Source organism: Leptosomus discolor, chromosome 1, assembly GCF_034619465.1.
Source record: "Leptosomus discolor isolate bLepDis1 chromosome 1, bLepDis1.hap2, whole genome shotgun sequence".
Lineage (NCBI taxonomy): Eukaryota > Metazoa > Chordata > Aves > Leptosomiformes > Leptosomidae > Leptosomus > Leptosomus discolor.
In genome coordinates this window covers 24944344-24966661 of record NC_141391.1, presented here as the reverse complement: position 1 = coordinate 24966661, position 22318 = coordinate 24944344, and the positions used below count along the sequence as shown (strand labels likewise).

The 22318-nt window shown below is 37.6% G+C and overlaps 1 protein-coding gene across 2 annotated transcripts in view; it reads right to left on the bottom strand.

The window, feature by feature from the left end:
* Positions 1-22318, bottom strand: part of PDS5B (PDS5 cohesin associated factor B) — a 91792-nt gene that overhangs the window by 60749 nt on the left and 8725 nt on the right. For both annotated transcript variants that reach the window (XM_086481872.1, XM_086481873.1), the window contains exons 5-9: positions 21405-21531; positions 13971-14051; positions 11686-11826; positions 2922-3037; positions 1127-1221 (exon numbers count right to left, since the gene is read on the bottom strand). In XM_086481872.1, coding sequence (XP_086337998.1) covers positions 1127-1221; positions 2922-3037; positions 11686-11826; positions 13971-14051; positions 21405-21531 — 560 coding nt within the window. The remainder of the gene's footprint in view (positions 1-1126; positions 1222-2921; positions 3038-11685; positions 11827-13970; positions 14052-21404; positions 21532-22318) is intronic.

Genomic DNA, 22318 nt, shown 5'->3' with positions numbered 1-22318 from the left:
TTCCACAGGAACACGTAATAAAGTAAACCAAACAAAGAACAATGCCAATGCACAAAACAGTTCTGGTCTCAAACACCAGTGAATCAGAGAAATTTTTCAACAATTTGACATCAATAAGCACTGTGTGGCAAGAGGGGCAAGCAAAATCACATTTCCCAGAGGATACCATTAGAGGGGGCACAAAGTCTTTCTGCAATATAAAAAAAAAAACCAAACCAAAAAACCCCCACACCTTGAAAACACAATTCTGATAATCAAAGAGGAAATATCTTTACCTTTCCATTAAGGTCTGGACCAGAAACTTCTTTTTTTTCTCTCCAAACTGGCTTAACAATATCAATAACTACAGGATAATTCTAGCCTGGCTGTATTTGTGTCTAACTTGACAAATGCTCAGCAAGCAGGAGAGCAAGCCCATGCACTTAACAGCCCTTTAAATTCCCTCCTTAGAGCGAATGGACAAATATATTACCTCCAAAAAATAACAAGCGGGAGTTTATCAATCAGGGGGAGATACAGTCTCTATATACACTTTGAGAGGAAAAAAAAAAAACAAAAACAAAACACAAAACAAACCAGTTCTCTTTAATTACACTTTTTTTATTAAAAGATCAGGAGCAACAAACACTAAATGCTTCAATCTATGCTGGTTGCCTTCTTCCTACAGAGGTCTTGAATTACAGGCTGTGTGTGATCTGAAGCAGCAGGAACCAATGGCTGTGGTCACAGTTACGAGGATTGTTTTTAACATTTTCAACAGCGGCTGCATATTTACACATTTCAGCTTTGTGAAACTGAAGTCTCCACTCTGCACCTTAATCATAAATGCCATGACCACTAAGTTAGCCAGGCTGTCTTTGCCTGATCCCATGGTGCTTAATTTCAACAGCAGTTGGGCATGCAACTACTGTAGGAGAGGGAGAGTGATCTCTTCAGTTAAGTCATTCTTTATGTACAATCCCTTCAGCCTGAAAAGCAACACTCAAGGCAGGGACTCTGACTTAGAACTCCAACCTCAGTCACATCCTCTACAATATCTGACAATGTTACTTAGGATTACAACTAACCTTCCTTACTTTTCCAGGAGACTTTAAATTGTATTTTAATATTACAATAAATTTGGTACCTGTTAAGTCTTTTGCTAGGTCGGGATGGTTCATAAGGCAGTGACTTGCAAATTTCACACATTCAAGACGAATAGGTACATGGATATCATTAAACCTATTTAGAAACAAGACAACACATTACAACAACAGCAAAAATATCACTTCTACCAAAACAATTAGTTTATTTCTACACCATCTCAAATACCTCTGAAAATATTTTTATGCTTCCCATGCAGAGTTACATTCATAAAACATCTCTGATTTCACAGTATTGAGAAGACTGTATTTAGCTTAAGAAAAAAATCCCTGTACTCGTTTATTAATTCATGTTCTGAACATGAAGAGAAATATCCTCTGCTGGTACACATGACAGACAACAACTATTTATTAGAAATACGTCTGGCACATTTTAACTACTTTTTCTGTAATGCTCCACATAATTAACCATGAACCACGCATCAGCAACTAAAAGTTTTTTAAGACTGCAATATTCGTCCCCTCTTTAAACTGCATGACAGACAGCAAACAAATGGGCATCTAGCCTAGTACAAATTTCTTCTGAGAAAGAAGAAATTTCAACTTCTGTAAGTTATTGTGCTTTTTTTTCTGAAAGACTGAATTAGGTTTGATGCCTGAAAACTAGTATTTTCTCATGTTTAATTTTTATTAAACTATTGATGTAATGAGAGTTACAAAAAACTCTTTTTAAGAATTAAATGCATTTTCAAGCTATCCTCAAAACGCTTGGTTTTAAACAAATTAAACATAATTTTAGAACATTACTGCTGTTGAAATGCTTATTTATCAAACAAAGATGTTTCAAGGAATAACTGTTTTAGTAAAAAACAGGTATGTTTCCAAAATCAAGAGATTTTAAGAATGGTTCCTTTAATAACACAGCTATTATAACTTAGTTAAAATCCTCAAAAAAATAAATACATGTATGTGATTCATAACTAGCTGAAAACAGTAATTATGAACCACAGATTGCACATATTCACATTGCTTCACATTATAACACAATGAAGCATTTCCCTTTGGGCCCAATTAGATCTGGCATATTTTGATGACATGCAATGTTTTAAATTGTTATATACTTCCAAGCAAAAGGCCTTCCTCAATTAAGTTCCATGTACTTTTAAAGTAGTATTTCTTTGAGGACTCTGCACCTGATACAACTGAATGCTGAATTATAAGCTACTTCATTTGTAATAATTTATAAAATATATCCTCATTTAGTCAAATCAAAAACATTTTCATCACAGTAGCCATACTTAAGTTTCTCCTGACTTCAGCTATATCTTCTATCTCAAACTGGCAGAACATTTCAAAAACAAAAGACTGAGTTTGCAGCACTGTGAATACTACATACCTCTTTTAATACACCCCTACCACTAAAAAAAATTTGAAGCCAGTATGCAAATACTGTACATAAAAGCCTCAAAACCAGTTCTAATATCACCTTATACTGCAAATGTCATTTGATGCTATTTTAGAATTAATTCATCATTGAATATTTTCAGTTCTGAAGAAATTAAACTACTTTTTTTCTTGACAATGGCGATATAGTTGCAAAAAAAAAAAAAACCCAAAAAAGGGATTATTTATAATTTTTCACTGCAGAATCACAGATGCAGAAGATGTATGTAAAATAATCTCTTTAGTATTATCTGTCAGGTTTCAGATAAAGTAGCAGGAGGGAACTCACACTTAGCTGTGTCATTTAAAAAAAAAAAAAAAAAAAAAAAAAGGCTGAATTATACTTCATTGAATGTTTTTTTCCCCTCCTAGAAAGGGAACTAAACCAGCATATACCTCCCCAGGTAGCACTGCCAAAGTGGCTTGTTTTGAGATGCCAGCTCTGAATCCTTTGCCCCAAACATTTTTGCTAGAAGTTTTACAACCTGCAGGCGTTCTTCATTGTCATTGCTCTGGAAAATGAACACATTTTTTTTTTTTTAGAAGTAAAACAAAGAAACAAACAAAAGAACACAAAGAAAACCAAACACAAAACCAAGAAAACAAACCAACAAAAGCACAGAGTTCTGTTTTGTACAGCTTTTACACCAATACGCTTATACACCTCTAAGAATATCATAATACAGATTAACAGACTTTTTTTTGTATATAAATGTGTATCTCAAGACAACAAAAACTTCACCATTATGGGAGAAGTCAAAATAAAAAAGGCAGTGAAAATGAAAAACTATGTAGGGACAAAAACCAATGTGAACAAATCCTGGTGAAAAATACACAGATACATACATCATTTCAACCCTCATTTACAGGTTACTGACCCTGTTAGGAAACCTGCTATGTGCCTGTACGAGCTTACACAAATTCAGGCACAACACAAAACCCACAAAACTCATTCTATATTTGTCTGCACTTAACTGTTTACAGTTGTCTAGAATAGTGTTTAATTACAAACATTCAGTTAAAAAGAAAGAAATTTTCAAGAAACAAGCTTTTCGAGAACATCAGATTAAGTACCCAAGATCCAAGATGCACAGGATCTGGTCCTGTATTTAAACCTATATTTAAAAATGCCGAGTTAGAACAGATACTTTTCTTTCCTATTTAAAATTAGCACTAATAGAGATGAAACAAGGGCTTCTCCAGTATATTTGTATTATCACTGGTTTGCACTACACTTGTTTAATACCACACACAGCATTTGAAGCTTAATACATACTTTGGAAATGTGTGCCAACATTGTGCAATTAGCATGTATACTTATTGTTCACCATATTTTTTTTTTTGCTTATTAAAGAAAAAGAAAGAAAAAACCAACTGGCTGCAGCACTTTGAAAAGGGAGTAGCTAGAATTAGTTTATATTAACCTCTTATTTCAGGTTTTTTTTCTGGTAATAAAGACAAGGACTGTTTAAAACACTGTTCTTTTCTACCATCTTTGCTATTCTTATTAGTTCAACTTCACCTTTTGAATGTGAACAAGAAACAAGAGCACAATTTAGCTCTAATATGACACCACAGTCTTAAAGACCAACTATTTCTCCTATCTGACTCAATACCATAAATGGGCTGAAAAGTTTGCCAGTATGTCCTTTTAATTCAGCTCCCGAAGAACAGTAAAAGCATTTGTAAAATCCTTATAGTAACAGAGCAAGAGAAGCTAAGGATGAAGAAATCTCTAACATTAATACATCACTACGTTGCAAAAGATTATAATTCTTCTGAATAAATTTTAGTATTAAGTATTAGCAGCATTCATAGTAAATCCATTAATACATTTGTTTGCATGTGACTGATTTTTCCAATTAAAATTCAGATTGACATTACTGAAAGCCATCGACAACCTCCTACTCCTAATCTGCAATAAATTGTATCTTTTTTTTCTTGATGAGTTTCAGCTTATAAGTGTCCACGACATTACAAATTCTTATTCTGTGCCCTCATGGTTAAGAATTTTATGGGGGTTTTGTAGCCTGTATTAGTCCAATCTTCATTACTCACATCCCATCCACTCTTGCTTAAACCAACAAAATATTAAAAAATTTAAGCATCTGTGAATTTCTCTAGGTAATCAACACAGATCCAGAGCAAGCCACCTCAGAGGTGGGGAGGGAGTGGAATGGAGGGGTCAGGAGTACACTAAACATTCAACTACTTAATTACACAGCCAGAAATACAGAAAAAAGAAAAGAGGCATTAAAAAAACCAACTAAAATACCCTTAACGAATTAGCCACAGAAGAAGCTTTCACTGTATTAGTCACTAATCCAGTTATAAGACAACGCACTCATGTTTCTAGTATTGTTTGGAGAAACAATGAATATTTGTGATTATAGACCAAGAGTATTTGGTACTTTCTAGATTTGTGCCCAAATGTTGGTCTTCTTGAAACATTCTTACATAAGCTCCTAAAAAGCAATAAAAATCAACCTGTTATTTCTTATTAAATGAATGCACCACTGCTACAGTCTCTCTCCTTTATTCTACTTTAATCTCTACTTCTTTTTCTGAGGGAAAAAATGAATATCAGAAACTCTGAAAAAATCTTAATCCTTCTCCATTTTAAGCGACATTGTGTACTTGAAGATTCATGTCCCTCACCTCTTTTCTTAGGTATGATCCAGCATTCTCTATGCTTGATAGTATTCCATAATGATTTGTCAATAGAAATTGACATTGAACACTCATATTTTCAGTTCCCCAAACAACACCCAGGCAGCGGCTCTTCTGCCTAGATATTAGGGTCTGTCACTAACAACAACAGAAGTTGGTTCAGATTGTTATCACTACGCCAAGTCCAAAAGATTAGGCAGCACTAGTGGGAATTTGGCAATAAAAGTGGACTCGTTACCTGAAACTTGCCAAAAATTTTAACTACCATAACAAGGAAGAAAGGCAGCTCTACAATAACAGAAGTCAACATTTTAGTGATTTTATTCGTTACATCATATTAGCTTAGTAAGACAGTTAAATAACCTAAAACTCCTTATGGTTATTTCCTAAATACTCTCTTCCTGAGTTATTCATTCTCCTGAACATCAAAATGGTATTCACTTTCAGTAACACAAATTTCTACAATTCCAGTATCAAATATAAGTGAAGGAATATCAGTAGGGTTGAGCACACCCTCAGCAAGTTTACCGATGACATCAAGGTGTGTGGTGCAGTCAACATGCTGGAGGGATGGGAGGCCATCCAGAAGGACCTGGACAGGCTGGAGAGGTGGGCCCAGGCAAACCTCATGTAGTTCAACAAGGCCAAGTGCAAGGTCCTGCACCTGGGTCAGGGCAATCCCAAGCACAAATACAGGCTGGGCAATGAGTGGATCAAGAGCAGCCCTGCGGAGAAGGACTTGAGGGTGCTGGTGGATGAAAACCTGACTGTGAGCCAGCAAAGGGCACTCGCAGCCCAGAAAGCCAATTGCATCCTGGGCTGCATCAAAAGCAGCGTAGCCAGCAGGTCAAGGGAGGTGATTCTGCCCCTCTACTCTGCTCTGGTGAGATCCCACCTGCAGTGCTGCATCCAGCTCTGGGTCCCCCAGTGTAAGACAGACATGGACCTGCTTGAGCAGGTCCAGAGGAGGGCCATGAAGACGACCAGGGGGCTGGAGCACCTCCCCTATGAGGACAGGCTGAGAGAGTTGGGGTTGTTCAGCCTGGAGAAGAGAAGGCTCTGGGGAGACCTTACAGTGGCCTTCCAGTACTTAAAGGGGGCCTACAGGAAAGGTGGGGAGGAACTCTTGATCAGGGACTGTAGTGATAGGATGAGGGGTAACAGTTTCAAACTGAAAGAGGAGAGATTTAGATTAGATAATAGGAAGAAGTTCTTTACTGTGAGGGTGGTGAAACACTGGCACAGGTTGCCCAGAGAAGCTGTGGATGCCCCCTCCTTGGAAGTGTTCAAGGCCAGGTTGGATGGGGCTTTGAGCAACCTGGTCTACTGGAAGATGTCCCTTCCAATCCAAACCATTCTATAAATATCAGGTTCCTTTACAAGCTGACCTACACAACAATACATTCTTACCTCTGTTCTCTCCTGCACCAATAATGCTCTGTGCCAATACTAGATCTCTAAACACATCACCTTAAAATGCCAAGATCAGGTGCAAATGACTGACCCTCACAGAAGAGGTTAAGTTAAATGAATTTCAGTGTGCATTCTCCCATCAATCCCTCAGACTCCTCTTCAAAATTAGGTTAAAAAAAAATTACCACTAAGAAGCAACCACGATTTGACACAGGTCTCGGACTGTTAGAGTTTAACAATACTCCTTTTCTGGCACATGAGATCATAGCAGCTTTTTCTTTACAAAAAAAAAAATCTGTAAAGGTCTGGTGGGTTGACCCCAGTCAAAAGCCAAACACCCCCCCCACACACACACAGCCTTTCTCTCACTCTCCTCTCCTGTACAGAAAGGGGAAGAGGAGAAAATAGAAGGAAGGTTAAAAGGCTCATGAATAAAGACAATAAGAGTTTAATAGGTAAAGAAAAAGCTGCATGCACAAGTAAAACAAGAGGAGGAATTAATTCACTGCTTCCCATTGGCAGGCAGATGTCCTACCAGTTCCTGGAAAGCAGGGTCCCAGTATGCATAGTGCTTGCTTGGAAAGACAAACACCATGAGCACAAGCATCTCTCCCTTCCTCTTCCTTTCCCTGAGCTTTTATTGCTGAGCATGTGTCTCCTCTCAACCTCCTGCCCTGCCTCATTCTACTCATGGTGGGGGTGAAAGCCTTTACCTGTGCAAGCACTGTTCAGCAACAGCCAAAACATTAGCGTGCCATCAAGACTGGTTTAGCCACAAATATAAAGTACAGTACCATACAGGCTGCAACAAAGAAAATTAACTCCAGCCCAGCCAGACTCCAAAAGATACTCAGTTTGTCCACTTCTGTTTAGCACGTGACATGGCACAGCACACACCTGACCACATTTCAGATCTTTTCAAACATACTTAAAAGATTCTTCTGATACATAGGATAGAAAAAGCAACTGGGGGAGTAAAGCACACGAAAGCTGCACATTTCAGAGAATACCAGTTACTGCCAGCAACCCTTCATTCTTCACCCAAGTCAACATGCACAATTCTCACAGCAGTTAAAATTACCTGACATCGTGACCAAACTGTATGGTCATTGGTTGTACCAAAATGGCAAGATGTTTGAACACTAGGTGGCCACATTGTTTAGATCCAAAAAAGTAAATATGCACAACAGTGTTACTGAGGCACCTAAGCTCTCTCATAAGTTCCATACTAACAGTTTCTTAACCCCTCCATACATGGTCAAAAATTTATCTGGTCACTGACAGGAAAGCCCTTGGGTTTTTCCCACATTCAAAGAGACAGTCTAGAACTTCCGTGAGAGCCTGACCCCATGAAACCAAGAGGCTTCTCCTGCCACAAAGAGTGCAAAAGAAGTTCAGGATGATGGAGAGAAAGAAATTTGGATCCTGTCAGGTAATGAGTCACAGACCTTTGTTCACATCCTCAGACTCCTACCAGCCACAGAGGCTGAGAACAAGGCAGCCCAATCAATTGGAAGGCAGTAGAGATTGCTCAGCAAAGCTCACCTGGTTGTTGGGAGAAAAACACCACCATTTCATTTTAAAAACATGCCACTAAGTGTTTAGAAGCAAAGAAATAAGGCACTACATGGAAATTCTCGTTCACATACAGAATATACAACTAGTGCAAAAGTTGCTGATACCAGGAAGAATCAGTTTAGAGAAACAGGTTCTCTATCAGAGAAACACCCAGCACCCATACTGTGCAACTGAGTTCCCTAAGGTCAGGATGAAACATGTGACCAATCCCTAAAAGAACAAAGCTTGTTCTGAGAGCTTTCAGCACCCTCCAAGAACAAAAGGCCCTCAAAATTGGAACAATCAAGATAGAGAGCACCTTTCCCTCTCACCCCTCTTCATTCTAACTAGAAATTATGGAAGGGAGCATGGCAGCCCTTGCAATCACAAAACAGGAGTATACCCAACAGACTTCACAGATTTCACTCTGTCCTCAGACAGAGCTCAGAAGTTCTCATAGGCCCAGGCAGAATAAAGATTCACCATAAGCCAAGCGCATTCACGGGAGAAGCCTGGATGTGACCTCCTACTACACAGTTACAGGTTTTTTGTAGATGATTAGTTGGAGTGGTTGGTAGTTGGAGACATTGGGCGTATGAACTACCAATAACTGAATACTCTTGAAATTTCAATGGCTTCCAATGAAGCAGGACTGAGATCCAGCTTCCGCAACATGTGAATTTTAAGTGATTGCTGAGTTGTCCATCACCACAGCCACACAATCCTCAAAAAAGACAGCAAAGAGTCTTAAACAAGAAGTGGTATGATCACCAGCATTACTGAAGCACGTATTCTAAGACAGAACAATATAGTGGCCACATTGGAAAAACGAACACCATGCACTGTATTCTATCTACAAATCTCTGCATTAGAAAGAATTTGTTCAGCAACTTGACACAGTGAATTACCAGACCTTGTTTTCCAAGTACTAAGTGGAATCGAAACGTGCCATTTACTCCATACCAGAGACATACTTTTAAGCTCTCCCTTATGCAGGAATGATTAAGAGGACAGCACCAAAATGGCATAACAGATAATCTCCACTGGAACCTGATATTGGTGGTCATGTGTCTGTCACACAAAACAACCAGAGACCACCAAGTTAGATGAGCCAGACTCAAGCGAGTCCTGAAGACTTGATAGTACAGCACACCTACAAACAGCACCCCACGTCCGCATTCTCCCAAAGAAATGTGTACCAGTTCTGCAGCGTGCCCTTAAAATTCTTGAAAAGCCATCTACATGTCTAGACAACTCAGCCCACTTTCCTCCCTTGTCCAAAAGGCAACAGGTTACCTAAAGATGATCAGTCACCTGAAGACTTATGGAATAACTCTATCCACTCCATCCAAAGATGTTACTGGCTGATAATGCTTGGTGGTGGTAGCATCAGATCATTAAGCTCCAGAAATTAATGAGATTAAGACAAGAGCAAGGTGGCTGGTGTGATAATTAAGTCTCTGGCACCTACTGTCCTTGGGATATAGTATAGTGGAAAAACTCCCAACAGTGCCAAACACAAGAAAATGGAGGCATCATAGGAGGAAATGCACCTAACCAAAGAGGCAGGCAGCACAGGAATATTTCTCCATCAGATTCAGTATGCTTTTATATTCAGCTTACTATTTCAAGTTGCTCCAGAGCACACCACGGTGGTGTTGCACATCTCTGTCTCAGCAATGTTATTACAACTTAACGGACAAGGATTTTGCTTTGGGTGGAGGAACCATAGCTTGAAAGGCTACCCTCAGTGTGAATGGACGCATCCCATTCACCAAACAAGATTTGTCAGTAGTCACATGGCTCCAGGACCAGAACATCTGTCTCCTTGATGCATCTCGAGTAAAAAGGAAGAATGAACAAATTAAATTGTATTTCTCTTTAAGCGCTCGGTAATGGGAATACATATCCCATTAGAACATACAGATGGAATTTCTCAAGGACGATCCTTCAAAGTCTTTAACCATATTATGATTCTTCCAAGAATGCCGGTCTTCTCTTGTTTGGTTAAGCATTTCCCACTTTGTTGCCAAATGACATTCTAAAAAACTGAGAGTTCTTTTCAGGTTGTCAGTAATCAAGTTCTATAATATTTACTTCTGGAAATCCCATGTCACACTTGGGGATGGTTAACGGTGTGGGGCTACTAAACTTGCTGACCCAAATAGTAAAATAGGATACAAAAAAGAAGTTCATATTGAACTAGAGGAGTATGTGAGTCAATGAAGGAGAAGGAAGACAATTCAAGAGCCTGCAGTTTTAAACAGACCTACAGATGGAAAGGTTACCGCAATTACAACTACGGAAAAAAAAAAAAGATGTGGCAGCAGTTAAGATTAAATCTCTTGAATAACAGCTGCAGAAGTTCTGTTTTTATTGAAGAGAGAATGATAATTGTTTGCTCTCTGTAAGAACAGGAATTAAAAGTAGACCTTCTTCAGCCTTTAAGACACAGACAGCAAGCAGTAAATTAAACCCTACTTCTTTTGCACATGTGAGTGGAAAGACAAAACCATTAAAAAACAACTCACCCAACAAGTGTAGTGTGCCTGCCTAACAACATTAGTGAAAAAACAACAGGTATGAACAAGCCACCACAATAATATATATTGCAATGAGAACAGGCCAAAGGTTCTACAAACCTAAAATCTGTCCTTGATAATAAAAATACGTGCAAATCTAGAAGTGGCCAACAGCACACATTAGCCCTCAAGTTTAGTAACAGATCACTTTCAAACTTAATAATACAAAACTAATCGAATTCCCCACTTTCACAGAAATCCTGTGGAATGACAAATAGAAAAAAAAAGCAGTGGAGAATAAAGAGAGTACCAGCTGTTACACTGAATTTCTCCAAGTGATGGAGACATACTGAAATGGTAGGAAGCCAAAAGAAAAATACCTATTAAAACAGATACCTAGCACCAGCAATCCCTCAGAAATAAGAAATAAGCCTGAAAAATCATAAGTCATTGCAGCAATGACTACAAGACATATTTATGGAGTCCAATGCTCTGTTTCCACCTGTCACAGGCTTTCTATTTGGACAAAATTGTCAGTACATCAGTTTCCATTAACACGGAGCCAAATTTTTCCCTGCCAAAATCCACTATTCTCAACAGATGTGGTTTCTCTGCACAGCTAGCAGCACAACGTGCTTTCAATACATTAATTATTACTACAGTAAATAAAGGAACAAAACAGATCAGATTCTCAAGTCATCCAAAAAAAAAAAACAAAACAAAACAAAACAATTGCTTGAAAGATATAAGCCAAAAAAACTCCCACCAACCAAAATCCAAACATATATATACACATGTACTGTAGGTTAATACAGTTGAAGATAAATTACTTTTTGAGGGCTTTTATGAGTTTTCCTTCAAACAATGCAGAGAACATAGTTTTACATATAAGTATTAGTTTTATATGCCAAATAACTTGATGAACTTGTCATTAAAAAAGTCATTAACGGTCAAAGCACATATGCTTCAGATACACAGAAAGGATAATAAGTGTTTACCTTAAGTTTGAATTCAAGCTGTGGTAGAACAGAAAGCAAGAGATGACTGTCAATATTGTATAACTCCAGAATCAAGTCAAACACATGCTCTGACAGGTCACTAATTGATGTTTTACCAAGCATGAGGACTTGATTGAAGAACTGGAAAATAAAACAGAGTATACAGCAATAACAAGAGTATACATCCACACTCTAAATCCTCTGTTTGTCTACCACTAAATCTACCTTTTAATCTTATGAAATTTATTTCACTATTAAAAAAAAGGGGGAGGAGGGGGCACACATAGACCAGGATTCTGTAGTAGAAATCTTAAAATATCATTGGTTTGTATTCACTACTACACGTAAAGGAAAAGACATTAAAATCAATGTTTAGTTTATCACTGTAGGCCTCCGACTTCAGAGGAGTTCCAGTGCATCACATCTTTTTATCATGTAACTATATTTAGAATAATTTCACTACTGACAACAATAACTTTAAAAGTATTATAACATTTAGTCAAAACAAGGCTGAAACAACTGGCTAATTACTACACTACAGAGTTGACCCATTAAGGAGTTCTAAGTAAAAGTGTAGGAATTAGTAACTGACTGTTCCAGAATTTGTAATTACAAATGGCATAATACAGCTGTAAAGTAATTACTCTTTCCTGGCAAACTTGACAGGTTTGAGGGAAACGTCACACTTCTCGGTAAAGAAAATATTTCCTAATATCAAATACTAATTCCACACTACTTTCAACTATATCCTCACATAATAGATGGGTAAGAAGTGACTAAAGAGCAATATGCTACCCTTACAAGTAAGAGGAAGGACAATTTGGGAAGTTTTTCTTCTTTTGGGGTTAAAACAATACACAAGCGCGGCTAAAAAAGTTATACTATTTCTACCTGCCACTAAGGCAACAGAACACCCTTAACTGGCACTTCAGTTTTCTATTCCCAAACTTGGGACAGATGAACATCATAAACCTCTGTACCTGACAAGGTTAATCATGTCAGTAAAGAAACTAAAAACACGAAAGCTACCACTTAAGGTTATAAAGTGAACCCCAACAAGTAATGCAATAGAAAAAGTCGACAGTTTCTAGTAATAACGACCAGAAAATAAGAGTTAAGTACATTTCATTAGAAGTTAAAGACTCCATACTGTCTTGCAGAAGTTTTCCTTTTCTGGATACAGGGTTGCCTAGAACGTATACATTCCTGGTTAGGAAACTAACTCCTACTGTGTCTTTAATAGATTTTAAAAAAGAAAGTAACTTTCAAAACAAAGCATAATATTTCCCATTTGTGGGAAATCAAGAACAGAAGGCTGCATGTGCATATTTTCCGTAAGAGGAAGATTCTTATTGTACAGACTTCCTCAAAACCCACAAAATGCCACCCAGTTTGTAATCTAACCTCACAGATGAACAACATTAAAAACACACTCCCATGTAGCAACACCTTCCCTAACAGCAGCTTTGCCTAACAGGTTTGAAGTAAGATTTTTCACTGGAGATTTTTTTAAAATCTTAGAAGGTACCCTCCTTCCAAGTACCACAAGCATTACAAGTCTGAAAGCAACAAAAAGCATCAAAGATTTTCTATTGTTTTCAAGCTCCTGAGGTTTTGGAGAGCTGCCACGAGACCTGCTAAATCCTTAACTAATTTTAAAAAAGAAAAAGTGTAGATTTTTTTTTCCCTTCTATTGTGCAAATTAAGCTAGAGAACACTCCTCGCTGATCTTTACTTCCTCTCATTGCTCTTCTCTTGCATCGTCTATGACATCTACACTCAATCTGGCTACAATCCTCAATGCACTCTGTTTTCTTCCTTACTATCTATTCTTAGATTGTTTCCTCTTCTGTTCCTGCGACAACAGCATTAAAATTCTGCTCTATCTTCACTTCTTTTAGCTTCTAAATAGTCTCATCTCCTCGCCAGAAAAAGAATTTTGCCAAAGAAACAATGTGTTTATCGATAATACATATAACCACAGTTGGTCTTCCAGCCACATTAAGGATTGAAGTGCAAGGTCTTCCAAGACAGCAGAAAGTAAACTATCCATTGCATTTCAGAAATCAAAACTGTTATGGGCTTAGTAGTTTCTACACAGTACAAAATTAAGTCAAAGGGACAGGTTATGCAGTACTTCATTAATATAACAATTCTCTCAAAGAACAATTAAGATTTTGTAAAAATGTTCCTTTACGGCCCTATTTGACTATATGCAACTCATTCTGTTTACAATAGGTTAAAAAATATATTAATTTCCATATTTGTTTGCAGTCTTCACTTACATTAGTAATGTATGGTTCAATTGCTTGTGCTGTCCTCTTTAGCAGAGCCTTTGCCAAATCATATGCTTGCTTGTTTAAATTCTGGGGGGAAAAAATAAAACAAAACAGAAAAGTTTTAAGTACATGCATTAATCCTAAAAATGAATACAAGAATTTAGAACTGCACTGCACTGATAAATGCATTTAGGAAACAGCCTGTTCTTTTTATACTTTCAGTAGTACAGATAATATAGTAAAAACAAACCTAATCCAAACAGAGCTTTGTTGAGTCCACTGATATTACTGAGAAAACTTTCCTGGCAAATTAGGGCTTACTTTTCAATTGCCTACCTAAGCCTGACACTCAGTGAAGGTCAGTTACTGCATTTTACTGCTTCATGCTATCAGCTTCCCCAAAACCCAAGAAAGTAATGCAAAGCAACATGGAGGCACCACAGAAGCAAGACTCTGAACAGGATTGTGGTAGAAGGTATGATTCTGTCCTCGCATCAGGCAGTCACCTGTGAACCACTATCACAGCCTCTCCATAGCATCTTGCAAAGACACTTTGTTTGACTGATATCAAAAAAAAAAAAACAATCTAAAATTTTAGTTTGTGAGCAAAAAAAAGGGTGAGGAATACAAACTGATGGAACTAACACAAAAAAACCCAAAAAACCCACCCTATCATTCCTATCACTCCATTTGTCTAACTAGGTTACTGCACTATCATTGTTTCCTTCCTTTCTTACCACACATTCTCCACCCTCTAGTTGGTACATCCTTTCTCCAATTCTGTATCGCAATTATTTTAAAAGAAATTTCAGAAGAAAATGCAACTGAGCCCTTGTGACACCCATTTCAGACTTTATTAACACATAAAAGAATGAAGGAAAAGCCTTCAATAAAAAAAAAAATATAGTCTTTTGACAGCTAAAAATCTCTGAAAAAACAGTTCCTTCAATTTTTATTAGTCTTTGCAATTTAAAAAACCCCAACATATTCCATTTACAAGACAACAGTATAAAGAGGCAGTTTGTGGTTGGTTTTTTTTAAATATATCTCATCCATAAAAGGAAGAAAATTTCCTTTTAGCATAAAAGTAATCCTGGGTATCCTGGGGTGCATTAAGAGCAGCATGGCCAGCAGGCTGAGGGAGGTTCTCCTCCCTCTCTGCTCTGGTGAGGCCACATCTGGAGTGCTGTGTCCAGTTCTGGGCCCCCCAGTTCAAGAGACACAGGGAACTACTGGAGAGGATCCAGTGGAGGGCTACAAAGATGATGAGGGGACTCGAGTATCTCTCCTACGAGGAAAGGCTGAGCAATCTCGGGCTCTAACCCGGAGAAGACCGAGAGGGGATCTTATCAACACTTACAAATATCTAAAGGGTGGGTGTCAAGAGGATGGGGCCAGGCTCTTTTCAGTGGTGCCCAGTGACAGGACAAAGGGCAATGGGCACAAACTGGAGCACAGAAAGTTCCACCTGAACATGAGGAAAAACTTCTTTCCTTTTAGAGGTGACAGAACACTAGAACAGGCTGTCCAGGGAGGTTGTGGAGTCTCCTTCTCTGGAGATATTCAAAACCCACCAGGTCGCTGTTCTGTACAACCTGCTGTAGGTGAACCTGCTTTAGCAGGGGGTTGGACTGGATGATCTCCAGAGGTCCCTTCCAACCCCCAACATTCTGTTATTCTGTCATAGTGAAAAGCAAACACAAGATGCATTGCCACACCCAGCGCATTTCTTTGCCTGCATATGCTTGGTTCTTTGTAGCTATCTGAATAAAAAAAAGAGATGAGTTGCGGAGATATGGACAGTATTGTCTGTAATTTCAAAAACTGTATAGAACTATAGGCTTCCAGACAGCAGAGGGAACAGATTAACATTTTCTGTTAACATAAAACAAAAGAAGTCTTTGGCTTGCCTACTGATAGATTTAAGTTAGGTGACTGAATTCAAAAGACTACAAAGATTCATGCCTGAAGTATCTGTTTTAGTCAGAGCCACTACAGAAGGGGAATAAAGATCCCAATTCTGGAAAGAAACTCAAATGCTTACATAAGATGCTATCATCTTGTAATTTCCTCTTCCCTTATCTAATCAAGATACAAGAATCAACACTGGCAGTCTTTACAAAATTGTAGGGCTCTTCCATGTCCCAGAAGAGAAAAGGTTCTGCATGCTAGATTGCTCTTTACAGGTAAAACAAAAACAAACAAACAAAAAAGAAACAAAGAAAAATTGCATTTCCACCTGTAGCATTTGTTTTCTGTTATTTAGCTAAAGTTGTGACAGCTCAGGAAATAAAAGGCACAAATTACTGTAGCAAGGAATGTATGCCATTTCCAATTCTTGCTCTGATCCTTCTTGACTTCCACAGTTCACCTTCACCAAAACAAAGAAAACAACTTCCACCTGGGCAACAGTAAGCTCTAGATCACGAGCAAGATCTGACTTACGTATAAAACAAGTCCCAACAGCAGACCTAGCAAAGCAGAGTTCCAACAGGCAGATCTGTTTTGATTCACATTAATTACACTTTCAGCTTGTATCTTTCACGCAGCAGTTCAAACCTTAATGTTTGCTGAGATAAATGCTAGAACGAGTTACTTGCAACCCTGAGTAATGTATTCACATTACACTTCATTCTACCCAAAAAAGCTGTGAACAGAAAAAATTGTCTAGATCACAACTGGCTAAGGAAAGTTAACTACTTTTTTTTTTCAGGCCTCATGTACTTGATTTAGTTGAGCTGATAGCCAGGGCCCTCAAATGTCCAGAGGCCGAACTTTCTCAAAATAATAATGCCAAAGAAGTCTTAAGAAGCACACAAGAAAGTTTTCTTCACCCTTTTCCAGTTTCAGGATAAAAACAGAAACAAGAAAAAGCGTCACTGCCTTAGCCGACGTGAAAACAGATGCAACCCAGGCAGTTACCCAATAGGTTCAAACATCTTTTACAAAACATCAAATCTATCTTTCAGACTAATTTAATAGCCACAAAGATACTCTTAATTTTGCCTGAAGGCAAAAATCTTCTAAGGGTAAGAACTAATTTAACAAATTTCCTCCCTGTGTTTATCTAAGCTCTTCTATCGTTATTCTCTCTTCAATCTTGCTATACATTGAGGAAAAAAATTGACACTTATTTCAAGATCTTTTAATGATTTGAGAAAGCCCTCATGATGTGGACAATAATCTTAATCACGATGCCTCTAAGAGCATGTAAGGGCCCAGCAGGGATATGCTTTTGAAAGTCCTCATTTGGGTAGAAACTAAGCCATCAGCTGGCAATACTGTTTAAAGTAATCATTAGTCATTACCACATTTTGACGGAAAAAAAAAGCAGAAATAAGTATTGATTCATAAGGACAAACCAAAGAATCACACCCATGAAAAGGCAGAACACAGATCTTCTGCAAAATGATTGCGAAGGCACTTTTAACATCTAAAACAGACTTACAGGATGCCACAGACAGACCTTTTCCCCTAGAAAACCTAATTTTCTTTCAGAAAAGAATGATAATAAACAGAGGAAAATTTTGTTAGTTAATGCTTAGAAGGCCTCCAGTAACAACATTTGAAGACACATCATCTTTGCGAACCATAAATTCTCTCCTTTTTCTCAATCCCTACCACGATTCTTGTGCACATATTGCTAGCATTTTGAGCTTTTTGCGCTTCTGGAAGACATTAAGACTTTTGCCAACTCATTTTTCATTCCTGTTCTTCTCTAGAATGTTTGACAAACTTCTACTGCACACGCAAGAAGAAGTGGCAACCTCTCTGATAGCATGGTAGAGACATTTTTCTGTATATATAGACAATGCTCTCCAGGACAGTTTTCCAGAGCCAAAAATCAGTTGTACTGGTACAACAGGGCTGGCAGTAAGGGAAATGCATACCCATTGATTCTTTTCAGTTACATTTTCCAGGTGTCTCCCAGTGTCCAATTTAACACAAAGAAATTAAGAGGGAAATAATTTGTACTCATCTTTTAAAAGAAAAAAAAGTCAATAGAAAACAAATGCATGTCCCCCTCATTTTTTCTCCAAAAAGGATGACTAGCTAGCATAAATCCAGTTCTTAATTTTATAATTTTAGGAGTAAAATCAAATGTTAAGTCTGTATCTAGATCAAATATTCATAAGAAACATACATTTTAATGTGTTTTTTTCCTCAGAATTTGAAAAGGAATTTAAAATCTTCAATTTTATTCTTATTATCAATGGCACAGCAGCAGAATTTGTAACCAAGAGCATTTGACCAAACAGTTTAACAGACTCTCTAGTTCTGCTGGGGGAGAGAAACAGGTTTTTAAGGATGGCTGACAAAGAAAACCCTCAGCTGCAGTGTTGCCAAGATAGATAACACTAATTATTAAGCAAGTTCCTAGTAGAGACAGTTAGAAATTTAATTGTCAGGATCACTTTTTCAAAAAGATAAGCATGTAAAGCATGTGGGATGTGCAATGTGGAATTCCCTGTAGTATTCCTGAGGCTGAATATCAAACACTGGAAAACACTCAAGGAAATACAATTTGCCTTCTAACACACTGCACAAACACAAAATTGTTTACAGGTGCTGCCATAAAGGATTAATAATCTAAAAAGACAATTAAAAGGGAAAGGAAAACTATTTTTTTTCTTGCCTTTTCATATTTACTACCTCTCCCTTGTTTCTGTCTTTTCTGGGTTTAGTTTACTACTTATTTATTTCATTCCCTCTTAATATAATCCTATTTTTAAAAAAAAAAAATCAGTATTATTCATAGAAATGAAAAAAAGGGAAACCACAAAAGAAAAAAAATTGATAGAAATTAAGAGCTGAGCACATGGTCAGAGAAGTTAAGTTTACTGCTGTATTGACTTATCTGATACCTGCAAGCCTCTGCATGCTCTAATGTATCTGTGATATTAGTGTCAGCCACTTTCATTCAGGTTTACATCAATATGGCTTTTATTCTGGCCAAGTGAGATGGATGACAAACTCAAGTGAGCTAAAGCAGCTTAGACTTTTTCAGTGACAACTAATTATGGTAGACAGACATTTGATAGTAGATCATGTCTCCAGCATACGTTCCTTATGCCAGAGTTTTTGCAGGTGTCCTGCTAGCACTGGGGCTTATTACACTTACTACTCAGGACTATGGATCATATCTGGCATTCCTCTTAGGAAAAACACTGACCTTGGTTTTAAGAGGTAACAGCACTGAATTATCCTTTGACAAACTGTTCAACTAGTTACAAGAACTCTTAAAAATATTCATATAATTTTTGCATCAATCTGTCTGATGTTAAATTTCAGCCATTGGATCTTAGCATTCGGGATCCAAAACTAAAGGAGATGTTGAACCTTCTATTCCCAACACACATGTACAGACTGCTCCTTTGAGAAGTTACAGAGATTAAGCTCCTCAAGTCTTCAACCCAGTGATACCCAATACAGCTGTTTATACACTGAAAGGTGTACTAGCTCTATCACTATTTTCTAGAATACAGTCATTCAATTCACAAGGGCACTCCACGTCCCTTCACACGCACAATCTTCCCTCTGGCTGTATTAAAAATACACCACTTGCCTGTATCGCTAGCTACAAACATAGCTATCGTCTTTACAACAATCTCTCAATCTGATCACTTTCAAACCTGAGTTAGTAACAGATCTATGCCCCTTGTACTCCACCAAAAATAGTCTTTTAGTCCTCAGGGAACCTGGCTAGATAAGGATTCCCTACTCACTAACACTTGCCATTATGCCATTTTTGGTAGCCAGTCTGATTTTTCAATTTCCCTTTCCCACAGCTCGTACAGCTTAACAGCTATATCAGCTAAGACATAGTTGTTCTTTATGCTGGACCTTGTCCTTAACCCCCCTTGAAGTTTTGTGCTCAATGGACATAAGTGGAAAAATTCTTACTCTGAATTCATCACACTCTTCTAACGTGACATTAGTAGCCATAGAAAGTGGTTAAATGAATGTAAGTTCCAAAATATTTAATAAACACTATATGAAAATATTGAGCGGAAATAGAAGAATATTAGCAGCCCCTTTCCACTAGGATAAAAAAGGTTAAAAAAATATTAACGTAAAGGTGAAAGTATTTCAGACTATGGTATAAAGTTATGAAACTATTTCAGTTAGAAAGCAAGTGATAAAACTAGCATCTTATTCAAAGAGCCAGTTTGAATAAAACAAAAGCAGAAGAAAATGCGAAAACCCCAAATACCTTAACCTATTAAAATGTCCAGTCAATAACTAACTCCACTATAAAACAAAATTGTTTCTATGCTATAGCCAATCTAACAGGATATAAATTCTTCAACTCCAAACCAGTTTATTAAACATAAATCATAAAAACAGTATAGTCAAATCAAGTTGAACACAGGTGACACAATGAAACAACAGAAGTTTAGCAACTAAGAAAATACAAACTCAAGTATTTTGCATAGTCTTGCTTTTGTTTCTTGTATTCCAAGAATACACATGAATTTCAGTCTGGTCCTGCCACAAAAGTACTAGACCCCTTGAAGGACACAGTTAAAACATTTCCAGTGAAAAAAAGTCACTGATCTATACTAAGAATTTAGTCTTTCACTGTCAATAGAAAAAATAATTTATGTGCTATTTATTTACTGAAATTGGTGGCTTGTGGTAAGGCACTACTTGCTATATTCTTCAGACAGCACCTTACTGTAGTAAGTACAAGTAGAGTTAGCCCCAGAACTGTCCAAAATCCAGCTAAGTACACATTTCCCAGATAATTTCCCAGAAGATTTTTTTGTCATACCCAATTTTTAAGTCATCTTCTACACTGCAGGCCAAGAGATTGCAGTAGGACCCAGACAGTTTTCTGAACAAGTCAGACTTCCTCACTTTTTAAACATTTAAGTGTCACAACACATGCAAAGTTCGAAGTTTTTCCTGAGTTCATCTGTAGGCCACTTTTTTTTTTTTGACGAAACATAATTCATTAAGGAAAAAGCCATCACTTTGTCTCCTCAGGCACCACCATTTCCAAACATAGTTCTATGGCTGTATCAACAACATTCTGATGTGCTTTCAGTAACGCCAACGCTTCTGAAATACAACAGAGCCAACTACAAATCAGCAGTCATAACTTTTTCTCTCCCACTTAAGGCGGCACATCAGTTTGAACTATTGATACAGCATTACAAAAATTAAAAACTTTCCAAAGTTTTAATATGTGTATAAACTCATGACATTAAAGCTTTTAGATTATTACATCCACTGATAATTTGGTTTATGGCAACTGAATCAATGCAACGAAAAGCCACTGAATTTTCTGGCTATAAAAATTATTTGTTTGCTAAAAATCCAAGTAATAGGAACACATTCGCTACAGCTATTCTCTCAATGAAATCTAAATATCTGAATACGTACATCCAACAAATCATGATTACAAAAAAAAATTAAGCCACTATTAAGTCTTACCTTGTGTGCTGGCACTAGATTAACTAACACTGTATCCAAAAGTTCCTGCGACACAGTATCTCCCTCACAAATGATAGAGCTCATTAGATCAACCATGTGCATGTGTACTTTTTGGTTATGACCATTGCTGAAATTAAAAACAAGAATTCTTAGTGTATTATTTGTATAAAAGTACTCCCTATGGTGATGCCAAACACCAAGGAACATAGTAATTAAATCGCAAGTTTTCTTAGAAGTCAAAATATTTAAGTTTCTCTGGTACATACATCACTTTCCCAAACATTCCAGAATCTCATTTATTACTGTAGTTAGTAAAAGGATAAGAGGACTGTATCTGTCCCTACCATGAAAAGACAGTGTATTAGGTCATCCCTCTCCTCAACACTGGTGAGACTTCATCTGGGTGCTGTGCCCAGTTCTGGGCTTCTCAGCACAATAGAGACACAGACATCCTGGAGTCAGTCCAGCAAAGGGCCACAAAGATGACTAAGGGACTGGAGGAGCTCTCATACAAGCAGAATCTGAGAGCTGCCATCTTTTTTTTAGCCTCAAGAAGAGATGGCTTAGGTAGGAACTTATCATTATGTTTAAACATCTGATGCTGGGAGTAAATAAGACAGGGCCAAGCTCTTCTCAGTGGTGTCCAGCGACAGGACAAGAGGCGATAGGCACAAGGATGTACCATTTAAACATAGGAAAGAGAAGCTTTTTACATATAAGGGTGACTGAGCATTAGAAGGTTGCCCAGAGAGGCCATGGAGTCTACATCCTTGGAGACGCTCAAAATCCAACTGGTTACAGTCCCAGACAGTCTGCTTTACCTGACCCTGTTTTGAGCAAGCAGGGCAGGCAGGTGACCTCTAGCAGAACATTTCATTTTCTGACTCATTTTTTTATAGTAATAATCTTCCAAA